Source organism: Hylaeus volcanicus, chromosome 3 (assembly GCF_026283585.1).
Source record: "Hylaeus volcanicus isolate JK05 chromosome 3, UHH_iyHylVolc1.0_haploid, whole genome shotgun sequence".
In the NCBI taxonomy this organism is placed as follows: domain Eukaryota; kingdom Metazoa; phylum Arthropoda; class Insecta; order Hymenoptera; family Colletidae; genus Hylaeus; species Hylaeus volcanicus.
In genome coordinates this window covers 15,554,315-15,573,840 of record NC_071978.1, presented here as the reverse complement: position 1 = coordinate 15,573,840, position 19,526 = coordinate 15,554,315, and the positions used below count along the sequence as shown (strand labels likewise).

At 33.2% G+C, this 19,526-nt stretch overlaps 2 protein-coding genes across 2 annotated transcripts in view; one reads left to right on the top strand and one right to left on the bottom strand.

Moving 5' to 3' along the window:
• LOC128873879 (uncharacterized) overlaps positions 1 to 19,526 on the bottom strand; it is a 460,110-nt gene that overhangs the window by 258,725 nt on the left and 181,859 nt on the right. The gene's annotated exons all lie outside the window — the stretch shown is intronic.
• On the top strand, positions 4,744 to 5,870 carry LOC128873575 (transposable element Tcb2 transposase). Its single transcript, XM_054117225.1, is given in 3 exon segments — positions 4,744 to 4,762; positions 4,852 to 5,215; positions 5,217 to 5,870. Coding segments are annotated over 2 exon segments (1,005 nt in total). The 5' UTR covers positions 4,744 to 4,762; positions 4,852 to 4,864.

Genomic DNA, 19,526 nt, shown 5'->3' with positions numbered 1-19,526 from the left:
TATCAATTCACGATCTACTCTGTACATAAATAGTTAGTAGTTCATTATTCACATACATAATGCACTTTGATGATACAAACCACGAAAGTAATCGATTAATTTACTAAAGTCATGATTATGCTTCTGGAATTCTTAACAAAAGAGACAAACGGGATATAATCGTATTCTGAATATAAAGGTTCCCCTAACCATTAATCTATTAATTTTTAAACATATCATTTATTTCCAAAAAGTTGCTACAGGAGAATTGGGTATGCAAACAGTCTATCTACCCACTGTGAGTAAAGTAGCAATGTATTACACTAATAACGATGAACGTGCGTCAATCACAGTCCGCCGAGGTGTTCAAATTATCCTCATTATTCAATCAGCTTAAGTTATATCTATTACTCGCACGCGTAAACGTTACTCACGTTATATTTAACGTCGACGATGCACCGTTAAATTAGACGACGGGGCCCGTGTATCGATTGTATATCGTTATTAGATTATGCCAGCCTAATTCCGTTGAAAGGTACTCTCTGTCGTTAACGAAGGCAAAGTAAACATTAAAGCAACACTACCCTCAAGCCCGTGGAGCGATTTCAATTTGAATGAAATTTTCTTACACTGGAAAGCTCGAAACAGTAAAAAAAGACGTTGGTTCTTGGTCGTCCGTCGCCTAATTCAAAGCGTGTGCGTCGGTTGCGTTCCCTCATACACGCATAATAGACAATTTTAACAATCTAGTTCAGTCGTACAGATCACACAATTGGTGAGGTTAATTGCTGAGGGTAGGAGGTAAAGGAAAGTCCAAAAATATTAATGTTAGAAAAATAGTTATGTAATTATGATAGAATCATTGTTCGCAATAAACAGATCATACCGTTGCATGTACATTTATAATAAATTAAAATTGTAATAAATTTTCAAGATATTTCAATGTGTAATATTATTAAGTAACAGTTTGCTATCTGCGTTTCCTTAAAATTATAATTAAATCCCTTTTTATATGTTACTAAATATTATGCAACAAAAGAATGCATATTATTTGTTCTAAATAGTTTTTAAATATATAAAAAGTATATAAAACTATAATATATATAAAACTAAATATATAAAACTGATTGATTTTGATCTTGTCGTTAATTTGACCAATTAAGAACTGTGTATACAAGGAATAATATACTAACAATTGTTTAATATTTTAATACGTTAATCTTGTTATATGTACATATACATGTATATAATGATCACATTATTACCAGATCTGGATGGTCAAGTTTTTATTTTGGGTCACATATTGTTTTCCAATAACAATATCATTTGTTAAGATTATAATGCACGTCGCATACAGAGTTAAAATAACTCAGTCTTGGTTTGAGAAATACCAAGAGAAACTTCATCGTCATTCATAATAAACACAGTTACCTAATTTAGTATCACGGAGCCACTTCTGGCAGTTTTGAATAATAAAGCAAGAAGCAAATTCCTTCCTCTAATATCTCCAAAACAATTGGAAAACGTTTTAATAGCAAAATAGAATAACATTCCACTGGAAACTGTTGAAAAGGTTCATGATTATTTCAAGAAAGAAATAAACTGTAGTAAAGGTGGTACTCTATTATTAATAGAACAATGTAATATATATGACAGATGTTTACATTGTCTTGTGTACCTCATATACACAGTTGTTTAATCCCTATCAGAAGTGCTGTTACTAAACCGAAGACTCATATTAAAATCTTTGTTTGGAGAGGAATTAATGAGATTTAGACGATTTAAATATAGAACTTGTGGTTGAAAAGATAAAACCACTCAATTTTGTTTACATAAGTCGGTAACAGATGAATCAATCGAATTAAAATTTGTTGTATGCTATAGCCTAATTGCTATAACAATTTTCCAACTACATAAGTAATAAATGGTAAACTTTAGACATTTTTCTAGCTATTTCAAAAGTGTTACAGCCATTTGTAAACATACTCGACAAACAAAGAATAGTTCAACAATCGAAGTATGATCAAATTAATGTTTCAGCAGATACATTTCTTGAAATTGTTAAGAAATAATTGCAGAATAAGACGGAAATCAAACTATACACATAATCAAATATTCCTCTGAAATTTTAGATGGAACATAAATAGTTCAATTAATATCATTAACTAATGTAATAATTACATGAGTGAAAAAGGAAATTCATGTCTTCCTTTTTATTAGTACTAACGAAATATTGGATAAATATAAACATCATTTAATTATTTTTCGCTGAACCTGATCATTTCAGGTACTTGTTTAATGTAATACAATTTCTCGTGTATATTATACTTTCCTTCTTTTCCAAATATAGCGTAGAAAGTCGGTAAATAAATCAAAATACGAAACGGTTTATTAATGTTTAGCACCTAATCACAGAATCAATATTTTCTTAGCCCCATTTATTAAGTGGCTCAAAAAAACGTTCGATAAAATATAAATGTGTCTAATCAAAGATATAAATACATTTATCATGATGGTTGAAGTACATTTGAATGCACTACATCAAATTTTGAATTAGTAACTGCAATTTTCAGGAAAGTTATTTTTCGTTAAGAATCTGACCATTTAATTTCAACAACTTAGTAGGTGCTAACATAATGATTCTTTTTATTAACATTAACGTACGGACATGAAATTTCAACGATACTCGATTAACACCTAGACTTTATCTCTTTTTGCGCTTTCTTGTTTTTATAAATCAGTCATTAGAAAACACGAATGCCCCCATTTGTCGTAATTGCAATCTTGCAAACAACATGATAAAAAATAAAAGTTTGATCTGTTGTAGATACACGAGAACTTAAAATAGGATATTTTTTCCTGTTTCCTTTCTTTTCCCAATAATAAATTGTCAAAGTTTCTTGCAGTCGTTATGAAACAGCTTATAAGCCATACACGCCATCAAGATAAATCAGAAACTTTTATTCTCTCAAACCAGAACTATTCGCGTCTAGGTTTACATACACCGACCCCATTACTCGAATATATGTATAATGCAGGAAATAATTATTGTCGCCGGTTACACGTCGGGGTTTAATGTCGCACATTAATCTCTTCGATTGAACCCATCGAGGCCTGTACCATAAATCGTCATTTATTATTAAAATACAAATATTTTTTTCAGACTTTGTACCATAGTATTGATTCTTCTTATTAAATAAATAAAAACAGTTAAATAAAATTTAATAGAACTAAATTTGTATGTTGCGAATACTTAAATAGAAACACTGCACGACTATTATTATTATTACTTATTGTTAGTGTAACAAGTGGAAATAGAAGGTAAAATGTAGCATCTACAAATGCTACAAGAAATTAAATTAAATAAAAACTAAAAAAATAAATAAAAGTAAATAAAAATAAATTAAAAGTATTTAAAACAGGATGTCAAAATGTTACGTCGCGTTTCTTTAATTCTAATATTTTTTTATATATCTGTATACGTTTTCTAATTTCAGATTTTGAGTTATACACTTATCTCTAAAGACGACCCAAAAGTATGAAATTGGCTTGTTAAAACATGTATTGTTTTTCTAAGATAAGCATGAAATTTTACTGGTAATCGTTATTATTATTTTCCTCCATTCCACGTGCGTTCAAGTATTTTGCATAAAAGAGAAATATAATTCAAGATACCGTTATAAAGACTCTACAAAAGTAATACAATTAAATCCGAAACAGTCCTGTCTCCTTCTAAATTTCTGAAGAGAATTAAAGATGCAAACCTGACGAATCAACAAAAGACATAAGAAATACAGAACATTTCAAACAAGCCAGATGTAATGTTGGTCAACGAATCCTAAACAACAAATCCTAAAAATAAACCTTTTGTTTTCTACCACGCACCATTCGACACAATTGCTTTTCTTTTTTGACACGGAAATTAATCGAAGAACCAGAGGCAAAAATTCGTACAGGTCACTGAAAGTCTCTAGTAGAGTCTCTAAGGTTCAGAAAAGTCCGGTTACGACTCGATAATGGAAAACCACTCCATTCGGTGAGGAATTTTTCACCGTGGACAAAGAGCTTGCGGTCAAGGCGTTCGAAAATACGCGGTCCGGCACTGACGGGAACGAAGTGCCCCGTTAGAATGGTGGGCCCTTAAGCTGAGACTTAACCAGGCCCGCGGGGACCACACGGCCTCGGGCAAAGAGGACGTCGAGGAGGGCAGCCCACTACCAACGAACTGAAACACCATTCTTCGTTCCTTTCTAACCGAATGCTCCACGATCTTTCCACCTCCCTTTCTCCCGGCTCTTCCTTTTTCTACCTGTTTCTCTTTTGCTCGTTTATTCGCACCCTAGTCCCGGATCGTTCATCAGGGGTGCTCATTTTTCGTCGATACGCGAATCAGCAAGAGAAGAAAAATAAAGAAATCCAAAGATAGCATAGAAGTAAATTCAGTCTCATTAACCGAGAGTAGATACAACTTCGACTACAGTCGCATAGATTTGTGTTACTTATCCGCCTTTAAAAGAAAAAGAGGTATTGTAAGATAGAGCGAATACAGTAGCGGACAAAAGTTTAAGACGATGATTTGTAAACCGGATTACAAACATCTTATACGTATATTATTCTTCTATTCGGTTTGCCTCTTTGGAACAACATAGCTCTATGTTTGACCTTTGTAACTTCAGATCGTCAGTTGTTAAATGCAAACAATGTAGGAGTCACAACAGCCAGTTACGGCTTAGCACTTGTAAACAGTGGACATTAGTTTAAGCTAAAACGATTTGTGTAAAACGTGAGTATGCGTACAGTTTTTGAACATTTTGATTCTGGAATGTCAAAATCATTGTTTAGTGTGCCTTTTATAGCTTAAAATTCATTTAGGTAGGAACAGACTATGAGTAAATCAAAGAATTTACTTGAAAACGAAAGGGAACAAATCGTAAGGCTGCGAAAGCAAAGTAAAACCTTCACCGAAATAGCCGAAATAGTGAACAGGTCAGAAACGGCTTGTAAGCAAGCTTGGTATACATTTTTAAAGACAGGCATGTATTGCGATCAACCGAAAAGCAGAAGACTACGGGAAACAACCCCGAAAATGAATCGCCGGATTCATCGATTGAGCGAAAAGGATCGTTTTCGTAGTGCAAATAATATTGGTGCAGAGATAAACTATAAAAACGATACACAAATTAGTGTTAGAACTGTTAGGAGAAGATTAGAAGACTTTAACTTAAGAGGGCGAAAACCCCCCAAAAAAACCACTGCTGAGTTCGAGGAATCAAAAAAGACGACTTGCATTTGCCAAAGCTCATAAGCATTGGACAAGTGAAGATTGGCAAAAGGTATTATTTTCAGATGAATCGAAATTCAATCGCGTCTGTTCTGACGGGATACGGTACGTTAGACGTCGAATTGGCGAAAGTTTGAAAACACGGTGCGTTTTAAAAACTCTTAAACATGGTGGTGGAAACGTTGTGGTGTGGGCGTGTTTTTCTCGAAGCGGTCCTGGTCCGATATGTCGTATCAATGGAATTATGGACCGTTTTCAGTACATGGACATACTCAAGAACACAATGTTGCCTTTTGCACGCAACAATATGAGTGATGATTTTATTTTTCAAAATGATAATAATCCGAAGCACACGGCTCAAGTTGTGAAACAGTTTTTTCAAGAAGAAAATATTACCGTGCTGCCGTGCCCGTCGCAATCACCAGACATTAATCCAATCGAAAACTTGTGGAGCATCATAAAAACGACAGTACCAGGCTATAAACCGAAAAATTTAAATGAACTTTACTCTACAATTGAAACAGCTTGGTGTAATATTACGGTAGATCAATGTAAACAATTAATAGATTCTATGCCAAGAAGAAATAACGGATATTGGACAAAATATTGAGTTTAAACAAAAATTGTGGATATTTTTTTACCAAAAATTATTATTTTTTGTGTAGTCTTAAACTTTTGACTGACGAAATATTATACAAACTTCGTTCCTTTTTTTGTAACTTCGCTACTGAGCAAAATGTCATAATGAAATTTTTGTTGTAAGTGTATAAATAAATGTCTAATTAGGTAATACTAAAAGTAGAACACTGTATTTATATTTTTTACGGACAGTAAATCAATTATTTATTTTTTCCATTTCGTCTTAATGTTTTGTCCGCTACTGTACGTTATATGTCTTAGGGAAATGGAAAGAGAGTGATAGAGTATGCAAGTACGAAACGAATATACATAGTTGTTCTTTATAATAAGAAATGTTGTTAGATAAAAGAAAGGACAAACTGTGCTACGAATGTTAAATAGCAATTGTAAGATAGAGCGAATACAAGTATGCCTCAGAGAAATGGAAAGAGTGTGAGAGAGTAGGTTAGTATGAAATTATTAGTTATAAGATTATTAATTGTGCATCACATAGTAGTGAGATAAGGAAATCTATGTATCCTATCATTTGAAATAAAATACAAATACAAAATACACGAATCAGCGTTTTAAAGAGAAGAAAATTCCGCGAGTAATAAAGGATTTTAGGATTTTGATTATTAAAAACGTCGGTGTAAGTGTACACTTAAACGGCATCAACTTTCATGTTCATTTGTCTAAAAATCGAATGTATTCCATACCATTTCTCTTAAAACAGAATCCTGACCTCCTTTTGGAAAACCCTTTGGTTATAGTTGTCCTAAGAAAATGATACTACAATTAATCAACGACAGCAACTCCCCCTTTCTTAAATGATATATCACTAGACCTAACGAGATAAATTTATACTTGTTATACATATAACTATCGAATTGGAGATGGACGAATAACTGCAGGAAAGGGTTACATTTAATAATAATATTAGGTGGACTGGAAAGTAATGTCATTTTGGCCATCTTAAATACTTGTTTATCATTTATCAGCTCATTGATTTTTCTGGCATTGAAAATTTGCACACTAGGTGACAAAAGGCTGCTGACAATGAGAGCGATTATATTGAGAATGAATTAAAGATAGAAATTTATTGGAAAGTTTGAATTTAATGTAAAAGAAACGACATTACTTTGCGATATACCTAATAATAAACTATTCGCTTATTTCAATAATGATCACCAAAAGTTGTGGCAGAACATTGTTAATAATTGAATACCTACGTTTTAAAGGAGTATCGAAATACATTGGTCACATTAATCAGTTTAGTAATTCTGGAGACATGTAAATAAGTACCTTGGTACTAGTAATAATCATTTGTTATTAATATTGGTGAGAACTTAATTATATTGATTTTTTAATGTATTCGACTTATGGGATGTATTTGTATAAATCGTAAATGCCGTTGACTACTAAAAACTTTTACTTCCTTATACCTAATTTTCTGAACTACTTGTATTCATTTATGAAATATATATATATATGTATATTATTTACAATTTGTAAGAATGTGTTCAATATTCAAATGAAGAGACCCGTAAATAGATCGACAATGATTGATTTAGATTACAGCAGTCAATTTACCCACAATTCACTATCCAAACTCACAAACAAGATATAATATAGACTATATTACATATAGACTATATACAAGTAGACTATACAATAGACTACATTACATTGTTTCCTTTGAGTATTTTTGGCTCATTTTCTTTCCCATTTATTTTTCATTAACAACACTACACTATATCTTAACTGAACCCTTTGATCTACGAGTTACTCTAGGATCGTGCGTCCCATAAGCAAGTATAAAATTCTTTGCGCCCTTTCATACGACGCGACGTGCCTGACTCGTGTTTCTCATCTTCGACTTAAATTCTATACCACAAGTCTCACATGTTGTTATAGATTAAAGGGTTAATAGAATTATTTAGATGATGTTGCTCCTACCTATTCCTACCCTTACACATGTTGATTGTTTGTTTCTTCGTACCGTGAATATTTATGCATTATTAAATGCATTAGAAGAAAATTCATTCATTAGAAGATAATTCATTACAAGAAAAACTTAAAGTTTTACTTCTGAATAGAAATTGTTCGATTAATTGTTTCGAAAAAGCTCGACAATACGATTAAAGTTATTTCTATTCCTTCAAAATAAAATTAGCTTGCAGCAACATTTACTGAGCAACAACGACGCATCATAACAAATAACAACGCTGTTAATCCTCAATTGCCAGGCATACCTACGTAATAGTCACGTGTTTTGTCACAGAGGTATAATGCGATTCACTATATTAATTTCTGGAGGATACATTATGCAAATTTCGCTCTAATTGTCAATTCGTAATGATCACTGTAATATCTTGTTTAGCGCTGAATAACGTAACATTTATGCATACATTCATTTACAACACATGTGAGGTTAGGTTGACAAGCAGCCTCTGAGTATACATGATTTTTGAGCAAATTAATTATTGTATATTTGTATGCAATACATGTTCTACCAATGTGTACGAAAGATGTTGATAATAATTATTAAATATTCTGTAGTATATATTGATAATAATAATATTTTCGGGGAAGGCAGATGAGTAATAATTTAGAACTTAATAATTAGAACGTAAAGAAATCTGTCAAAAATGTTATACCGGGTGATTCACGAAAAACAGAACACCTAAATATCTCAGTTCGACTTAAAGATAGAAGAAAATGTTAGAGGAAAAAGTTGTACTGTTTAAGGGGGGCAAATATGAGGATATAAAAAAAATTTCCGAATTTTGTCATTTTCAAGGTTTTTTGAAGGTCATCGGTAATTTTTGGATTACATCCTATATTTTCAACATCATAAGATTGTAGCTGACGTCAAGACGAGTACAACGATGTGTTACACTATGACCTTCAAATGACCTTGAACTGAGAAATGAGAAATTTCTGTCTGATCAACGAAAATGTAATTTCTTAAACCATTTTAGCACGTGTATACTATTAATGGAAGGTAATTTCTAAGCGTACATAAACATGTTTATCAATAAGAATTGAAGAATGCCGAATGTATCAGTTTATCGATATCAGTTTAACGATGCGTTATTCAAAGAAAGAGAGGTTCAAGGTTCAGACCAAGGTCATTTGAAGGTCATAGTGTAACACATCGTTGTACTCGTCTTGACGTCAGCTACAATCTTATGATGTTGAAAATATAGGATGTAATCCAAAAATTACCGATGACCTTCAAAAAACCTTGAAAATGACAAAATTCGGAAATTTTTTTTATATCCTCATATTTGCCCCCTTTAAACAGTACAACTTTTTCCTCTAACATTTTCTTCTATCTTTAAGTCGAACTGAGATATTTAGGTGTTCTGTTTCTCGTGAATCACCCGGTATTCAGATCAAGTACAAAATATGATAAGAGCAATTGGAAAGAGAAGGTGCAAATCAATTTATCATCATAATTAACTTTAGTCTTATATTAATAATTGTCATATAAAATGATATCAAACGTATTGTTAACTGAGTAATTTTAAAAAGAAGTTCGTCATGCCTGGATCAAATTGATTGACTCGATAGTTCTACCACTAATGACAATATCAATACAGTTACGTATGGACTCTGTATAATGTTTCCACATTTATAGAAAATTATTTTCAACTTAAAGACCTAAGGCAAAATCTGCTAAAAAGATCTTGTAAAAAAGTCCACGAGCAAATCCACTACGCAATATGTATATTCATTTCCATGACACTTCGAATAAATGAGAGAGCTACTTAACCAGGTGAAAATACTCCAATACCGAAATGCTTTAATCAATCAGAATCAACTATGATAATTAAATTTAAATATCAGGAGATGAGGAAGCTCTTGAGGTTGTCTTTCACACAAGAGTTGGAGGCTAAATGTACATATATACCTTGGATTTGTGGTAGATTGGCTCCTGGAAACGCGGGTTTGTAAACAAAATGTGAGCCCCTGAGATGTGTAGGAGAGACGAACGTCCCTGGAGCTGGACGAGAGAGGAAGAAGATCGTGATAGGATGACGTGGATGTTTCTCTGACCGGGAAGGCAGAGGCTGGCTGGGCAGAGAGATACAAAGGGTCCTGAGTAAGAAAGAACGAGGGGGAGAAGTTAATGAAAGAAAAGGAAGGGAAGCGATATCGAAAGAGCGAAACGTATGTAGGAAAAGAGCGGGATGGACGAAAAGAAGTTGGTGGAAAACAGGAGGGGGGAATGGAACGAGAAATGCGGAACAGAGATAGAGAGAGGGAGATGGAATTGGGTAGCGTGGAACGAAAGTGAAAGAGACGGAAAGAGAGAGGGTGGCAAAGCGAAGGGGAGGTGTGGTGGCTGCCTGGAGCTAGGCACGGCATTCCAGGACCTGGCCTGCTCTTCGTCCCTTTGCTCAGGATCAGGGTCAACATCAGGATTGTTCAATGGATAAACGGATCTCTAGGCATCCCCTCGCTGTATCGACCCGTACAAACAGTCCGATGCGGGTCGAATTGCATTTCTTCGATCATCGGAAAGTAACAGGGATAACATTCAACTGTGCTCGCCCCAATACGTGCAAGATTTCCTACTACCGCCATTTCGAAATCGATGCTCGAACGACAGAATTGTCCAACGACTACTCATGATATAAATGATAACGTCGACATAAAACATAGGAGAATAAATAATACTAACAGGTGCAAACTGTACTTTATTAATATTAAACCTGCCGAGTTGGTCAAGTTGACCCATGTATTTTTATCTTCTCTTTAAAAACACTCGATTTTTAACAATGCTTTTCATGCAATTTTTTTAGAGCAATAGAGAATTTATTTAAATTGACTTGCTCATCAAAACCATAATCATAGAAATACAGTATATACATATAATAGAAATGTATTGACTACGAATAATCTTACTAATATTTAGATATTAAATATTCATTTACATACATATGAAAGATTTCACAAAGTATACAGGTAGTATATAAAAAATTATTAATCGAAAAGTTAATTTAAATCGAAGAACAAGAACAGAAAATAAGGAAAGGAAACAAATAGGTTCATTACATATACGTAAATGCTGAATTAATAAGTAAATAAGGTATTTGTGAAAAAATGAAGAAAGTGAAAAATGCTTGATTAAAAATATGATGGAAATTATTAAAATTGCTACTTAATGGAAAATCTTTTCTCTTTCATTGTTCATGTTACCAAAAAAATATCTGTCTCCTTTATCAAGACAACAGAGGAAGAATATAAAAATGCAAGTATCCTAGCAGATTTATATTAAAGAGAATTAGAATTGTATTCACAAAATGGAAAATATAGATTTTATGTGAAACAAAGAAAATAAACAAAAAATGTATTTGATTTCGACGTTTCGATTTATAGTTTGAAACGTTTATCCAAAATCAAACCTTAAGTGCAAAAATATGTTATACAAATCAGTAGGACAATGGAAGAATTATTTAAATCACTATATGAATTATAGTTGGTAATTATAACTTTCGAGTTGTTCAAATGCGTAAAATGTGTTATATGTACAGTATGGGTTAATATTTTTGTAAGTACCTGAGTTTATAAATTGTTTTCCAAAGGAGGCTTTAGAATTTCGTTTCTTAATAACAAAATACGTACATATATCAGGGTAGTTGTGAAGATATGTAAACATCATTTTACACGTTTAAATATAACCACGCTAATTATCCTTTAAAATAACAAAATCGGATGTGTCCGTATCATTTGTACTTGATTAAAAAACAAAATCTTAAAGCCTTTTTTAGAAACCCTTTATATCTTCATTTACGATCATACGTTCGTAATAAAAACATATAATACTAACTATAAGTATAATACATCCTTATTTGTATTGCTAATAACCCTCTGTACGGAATTTATGACAGAACATATTTTTATTTGTCGGCCTTTGACGTAAACGCAGGAACTGTGTTTTATTTGAAAAAGAGCAGCGACCTCGTATATAATACAATTTGCCGACATTTTTTGTTCAAATAAGCAATACGCGCGCAGTCCAGCTGAAAATCCTTCTTGAAAGCGGAACTGCGTCACAATATAGTTTGATGTTTGAAAAATTCGGGCGGGGCGGCTTTATTGGGAAGATAAAATGCTTTAGAGCGAGCCTTGGCTGCAAATGCCCGATAACGAAACGCGTACACGTCGAGGGGAGTCGTGTAAAGAAAATTATAAAATTCCAATACCATGGAAATGCATATCGCCGCCAAGGTTGGCGCTAAAGATAATTGCGCCCCGATGTGACTACCAATTTAGGCCTCTTCCAACTTGTATTATAATTTCAAGGCAAATGTCAAATTCTTTGGACATAATGTGAAAATATCACATGTAGTCTTCATACGAATTATCTGATCTACGTTTCGATCACAGAGCTGCGAGGCTAAGTACAGAAAAACATACAGAAATGACATAAATAATTTACTCCATGTAATGCCGTGAACAATCTTTCACGTGAAAACTTTCAACGATATTTATTTTAAAACGTGCCAAGTTCCTTAAATCTATTCTTTTTAATAATATATTTAAAAATGTTTAAATGCAAAAAATATAATAGTATCAAATTAATATCCATTTGATATTAGTTCAAAGAAGATCCTGCATTCTCAATTCACAAAAGTGTCCAAACATAATATTTAATTATTGCTCGACCGTTGACTTGATAACATAAAATATAAATAACATCTTGACTACATATAATAACATTCGAACCATTTGTACCTTTTTTAAAATTACAGTCTACGTTTTTACTAGTTAACGTGCGTATTTGAATTTGAATGCCCGACCAAAGTACAAATTAAATTCTCCTCTCCTTTTTAGTTTTATTGTGTGCATTAAGGATTTTTATTAGTTTTACTATGTTCCTTCCTATCAATGTTGTGATCGAATAAGTAATTCATATTAAAACTAAATAAAATTGATGTTTGTACGTTGATTTCATATCACATTTCATTTGCACAATATTTCGAATACTTATAACATTTTTACTTAGGCTTAATTTGTTTAATCTTACAAGCTATACATGCATATATATGCATCAACAAAAGCTTTATACATAAATATTTTCAACTCTGTTGATCACCATTTGTTATTCTATGACATAAGATGTAAGCTTTGAGGGGCGACGAGGGCGACGCCAGACGAGAGAGTGTGGCGTTCCTGGCTTACAATGTAATATTCAGTTATGTAACTTAGTTATTCATAATAAATCCATAATATCAATCAGAATATGTGTAAACGCTGTCACCTGATGTTGGGAGAATACAACACCATTACCTGCAATAAATAATCAAAGAATCTATAAAAAAGAAAAGCATATGTTCTAAATAATATACAAACTTAATGTACCAGACGAAAAATTAGTAAAACATAAAAATGCAACATACAATAAGAAGAATATGGAAATTTTAAAAGTTCATAAAAAGTTCCAAAATGCGATTCCTTTCTTTATTAATTTCTTGTCTTATATATTCTTTAAAACATATGCATTTTTCTTTTCGTAGATGTCTCCACTTAATTTCTAGTTTTTAGTAGTTTTTCGTTTCGTTTATTGCATCTTATGTTATGAAATTGCGTCCAACAAGATTGAAAATGTTTATTCATGAAATTTTGTATGTCAATGAATATTATATATATAACTTGCAACACCAAACAAGTTGTGCTTAATTGTATAAAAAAATGTCAGTCCACCCGAGGCCTGATCGATACGCGACACTCGCGACGAGTACATAAACAGTAATGAACCTGCTCGTTAACGAACAGCGGGAAACGCAATGTCTGTATCAATAAACCATCAAATATGTAAAAATATGTACAAAACGTACTATCCCAGCGTTAACGGTAAATCAACGGTACAGTATAAGAATTGTGAGAGGTACGGTTCCAGTAAGAGCAATAGAAGCGCGTGAATTGTTAACGAAAAATTAAAATATCCTTCTCTCTTCAAAATTCTTGTATGAAAATTATTTTATGAAAAATGTAGTTAAAATAGTAAGTGTAGTAAAAATAAATTTGATTCACTTGATTATATAATCTAATGAAAGAAAATAAAAGAACAATATTATATGTATGGTTCTAAAAATAAAGAGAACTATCGATTGACATCAATTTTAAGACAGAAATATTTGTATAAATATGTACACCCAAGCATAGATAGTGCGAAAGTGACAAAGATTCAAAATTGAATAAAATGTAAAAAATAATAAATGGTGAAAATAATAAAATGAACACTTCGAGTGAGATAAATATTCGACGAATACAACTTGAATACTTGACTCAAATATTAAACAATTCAATATTTTACAATTCTGATAGCATTAAAATATTTAATTATGTGAATACTATTCGAATATTTTAAACATTGTTATCTGATAATATTCAATGCTCAAAAATTGATAATTATCACTTATCACAATTAAATGATCACATGGATCAATGATTTACAAAGTGCATTACTTAACATTCGCTTAATTATATATACTAATACATAATAATATTCAAATATTCAAAATTTCTTTGTATTATTCGAATACCTATCAAATACTAAATTCAAATACTAAATCATTAAGTATTTCAAGCCCTCGGTTCAATTGCTATCATGACCTACTGTACTCGAATCTATCGAGTGTTTTCCATTACTCTGTGAATCTTCCAGTCGGTCGTTTTCTACCTAACGAGCGACCGATAAACAAGATCTTATCGGTGTCTAGGCAGCTGAAAAGAATAGCGTGCTGTTTCAGAGATCGTACACAGAAACCGATAATGACAAGGATCGAGTGAGATAAAGATAATTATTGACAACGATCACCGTCAGCTCGCGGAGCTCGTCAGGCAACCGTGCGATCGCGGTCGCTCCTCTTTCCGCCATGGTCAAGTGAAAGCCTTCCAGAGGAAAACCTGCCACAAAGATCCTTGATCCTTGATGCTTGAAAGGTTTCAACGGGACAAGAAAGCAAATGAAAAGTCGCGACCGCGTAGCTAATCTCCGAAACCACCCGGTTCACGTGAACTAGCATTGTCCGAGTGATGTCAGCATCAAGACAGAGAAGGAGATTTATGGCAGCCGTGTAAATTCAAGACCAGTGGTTTTCAAACTTTTGAGAGGTGTCCTCAACCCTTTCGGTGCTCTACGCGAGTATACTCGTTAAATTATTTTGTTCTTGTCGTACTCAAGACGAGTTAAATCGGATTCACTATTCGCTTAAATATTAATAACAATCACAGTTCAAAATAAGTATTAAAGGCATTAATCGTGAGAATTTTTTCTATATTGTGATACGATACTTGTTGAATCAACAATAGTGAACATGATTTTGCTGTAATATTAATATTTCGCGAATTATTTTTTCGATGAGTCCAACGAGCATTCGGCTCAACCGTCGATCGAATATTGTCCACCTTTCTCCCTCTTCTTTGACAGGTATAAACGATCATCACAGGTCTCTGAGCATTCAGTCTTCGCGAATGCGTCGGTCGATATGGATCTTCTGATCACGCGCTTGTATCTCCTCGCCTACCGTAAGTCGAAGATGACCGTGGATAACGATCACTGACTACTGACCACTAGCCGTTAATTCGTTTATTTGTTTTAATTTTTCAGATACAATTCAACTTTAACCGTCACCGTGATTCTATTTTCATTTTCGCTAATAACGTCTATTAACCCTTTGCGATCGTATTAAATTTAGGCATGGCTATTGTTCTGGTCGGAATTCATTTCCGAAGAACGAGCAGTGATACATAATATGCAAGCTTATGGAGAATAAACAAAATTAATTAATTCTTTTGTGGACTTTAAATATATGTTTACACAATAATGTGTAAAAATTATATTTTATAGTTCTCCATGTAGTATCTTTCTGTAACTTTCTTCTTGCCATTTGTAAACGACTTCGAAAAGGAGGAGGTAACTCAATTCGACATGTATATTTTTTTTTTTTAAGGTATGTTCACCGATTACGCCGAGATGGCTGGACCAATCGAAATGAAGAAATTTAATACAGGGTGTCCCAAAAATGTTGTAACACATTCAAAGGGGTGGTTCGGGAGGTGATTTGAAACAACTTTTTCCTTAGCCAAAATGTTGTCCGAGGCTTCGTTATGGAGATATTAAGAGAAAACCCCGACGAATCAGAGCGCGCGTATACCGTTGGAGCGGCCGCGATAGCGAAGGCTACGAGCTAAGCGGCCAAGCTCGTACGCGAACAAGTGATTCGACGTGCATCGAAGGACATTAACGCAGCCGCTTAGCTCGTAGCCTTCGCTACCACGGCCGCTCCAACGGTATCCACGCGCTCTGATTGGTCAGTGTTTTCCGTTAATATTTCCTCAACGGAGCCTCGGACAACATTTTCGCTAAGGAAAAAGTTGTTTCAAATCACCTTCCGAACCACCTCTTTCAAGGTGTTACAACATTTTTGGGACACGCTGTATGTTATTCAATATCATTTAATATAAATGAAATAGAAATAATTTCATACTTTTAAGCAATTATATCTAGAACTGGTGAGTATTCATATCAATTAATTAGAAATTATTTCATACTTTTTAGTGTAATTTTAATATTTTTTCGAAGTCGATTATATCTTTTTTCCAAAAATTATTTTATGGAGTATTTTGGAGTGTTTTTGAAATATTTTAAGAAACCAGAATGCCTAATTACACTTAAACACAATTTGTAATATATTATTTGGAATTCTACCAAGTATTTTCGACTATTTGGTATTTATTACAATCTGTTACAGAAAAAATAATATTCAATATATTTGTCTTTGTAAAATTTAACATGTAGATATTTCACTCACTGATTCCTATATTCTTGTATAACTTAATGTAATTACTAACGATCTCTTCATTAATCTTTCCATTAATCTATTATTACACTAATATCTTAGAATCTATTACTATTGTCTAATGGCTTAAATCTTTTCAGTCTGCAGAATACAACATAAGATTAGCATGGTTCTTTATTGTAGTGGCTGAGAGTAGACATACGACCGCAAAGTGTTAATATTATAATATTTTTCTGACACTTCTAGCTAAATACTTCGTCGAACGAAGATATCGCTTCCATCGTGGGAATTTTAGTTGTAAGGCGTTAGAATATAAATTAGCTTAAGCTAAGTTAGTTCTGAGGTTTGCGTACACAAGTTGAATGTCAGTCCTCTGCCAAATAATTTAGTTCACCATTTCGATTACTAATGCTTCATGTGATAAGCAAGTGATTGGCCGTGTAGCTGATCTGAAAAGTCAGTTGCTGTTCTCTGGTTGATTTTATTTAAAAGAAAGATCATCTCAGCCGCAGAAGAGTGCCACGCATCCCTCTGCGTAGTCTCCGGATCAGCACTCTCTCCTGTAACACATTTTGTTGGTTCAGCCTAGGTTCCCGGCGCGGCGCGGTAAGAAGCACGTACCAGTAAGTTTATCGTAAGTCGGTTCTCGGGTCCAATATTGGTTCCTGGCAGGATGCAGAGGGTAGAAGACCGATATCGAGGCGTCGTTCGTCTTTCTCTTGAATTAGGCTCGCCCCAGAGAAAACGGGACCGAACCAGTAAATCCAGTTGCACGGTTCGCGTCACGTCGCGATTTCAGTTTAGCTTCAGTTTCTTAATTAAGGGGTTAGTTGCAGTCAGGAAAATGGAAACGGACAGTTTCTTGTGTGTGTGTGTGTGTTTTTTTAAGGTATTAAATAATAATTTTTATTAATGAAATGTAAATATATTACAAAATATGTCTTAAAGAACTATAAAAGAATTTTTGTTTTAAAAAAAGGTTAATTCATTTCGTCATAACAGGCGATGGCCTGGGTGGCCACTTGGTTTGCAGTGAGCAAGATTTCTTCAAACTGGTGCACCTGAAAACATAACTAAAGGTAGATTTAGAAAATATATTAGACTAACGAGTCCCTGATCGAAGGATTTTTTATTTTCTTGTATACTTTTTTTTTATCCTGTATTGAATCGCTTAATTTTAGTGAAAAAATTGAAAATCAACTTCAAATGTACGCCATCTTGTTTTAAATTAATTTTTTCCAAAATCCTTCGTTCAGGGACCCGCTAGACTAATCTATTTTCGAAATCTACCTTTGTTTTTATTTTCAAGTAAACCAGTGTAGAGAAATCTTGCTCACCGCAAACCTATGTTTTTAAATCATCGTCTACGTCATCGGCTGTTATGACGATATAAATTAAACGTTTCTTAAAACAAAAAATGGTTTTTAGTTCTTTAAAACATGCTTTACAATATACTTAATTGTTACTTATGCAAATTATTATTTAATAACTAAAAAAAAATCACAAAGAAATGTCGTTTTTCCTCTTCCTGTCTGCGACTAACCGCTTAAGTCAATTGCTTGGCAAAATCAGACTTTGGAAAACGAAAGAACTTTTTTTTTTTTAATAAGCTTAACGTCGCATCAACATCATGGGTTATTAGCGACTTATAGAAATAGTACAGGGTTATTACATTTTGTTAAAAAACTCAATAGTCTTGCAGAATTCTACTAAGGTGTCCTGGTACTTGAAAGAATAGTTGGCTTCACTGATACTATTATGGTTGTTTAACTTCCTCCTGATTTCGTTGTATTTGAGGCAGTCAAGGATGATATGATTAATAGTGACTGGAATGTTACATTCGTCACAATTTAATGATTGGCTTCTGTTGAGTAGGTATGAGTGAGTAAACTTGCTGTGTCCACTTCTGATTCGTGTTATTGCCATTTGCTGCCTTCGGTTGAATTTTGGATTCGTTTGTAAATAAAAAAAAACTTCCAGTAGTTTTATGAACTGTGCTAGCTCTATATGTTCTCCATTTTGCAGTCCAAGACTGCTTTAATAATGTTTCTAAGTGTTTAACGATGACCGAATAAGTATTGTAAATAGATTGGCTATCTGTTTTAAGGGTAGCTGCTATTTTCGCTTCAATATACTTCAAGGCTAGAAGAAAAGCGTATGTTTCGGCCGAGATGATACTGTTGAAGCGAAAGAACTTTGTTTCCTTCGATCTCCATGATTTCGTACTTATAATTAGTGTTAAGCTTAATTGTATAATTTATGTAGAGGAAGATCGAAGAAAATCCTATGTATTCTATCTCGCTCGCAAGTCTCCGGTCGCAGCAATCGTCTCGTGATAAGACCTGATAATCGGTATTACTCGTGACGAACAACGCTTTACATTCACGCAACGTTTCGTTAAAATCAAAATTTTTCAGGTTCAGGCTTCCCTTATTTGACGTTCTTTTTTTTCAAAAATAGTTCGTTTTATACGTGCACTTTGTAAATTTCACTCTGTAAATTGCTACTAAACTTCTTCGAACATTAGAGAACAATTGTCTCAATGGAAGTTGTTTGCGAACTTTCCTTGATACTTTTTAACGATGATAATGAAAAGCATCGTTAGCTGACAATGACTCATTTCCAATTAAATATTAATAGTAATGGATTTACGGCGTTTTGATGAATTGGATCGACGGATTCTATTACGTGCCTGTACGAAAGTTGAATGAATTTCAATGACGTTCAGCCAAGTTATAGCGATTTATACTTTAAAATGGAATTGAATGTCAGAAAAAGGGCATTTAAGATTTAGTTATTATTTTTTAAACTAAACGTCGAATGAATAA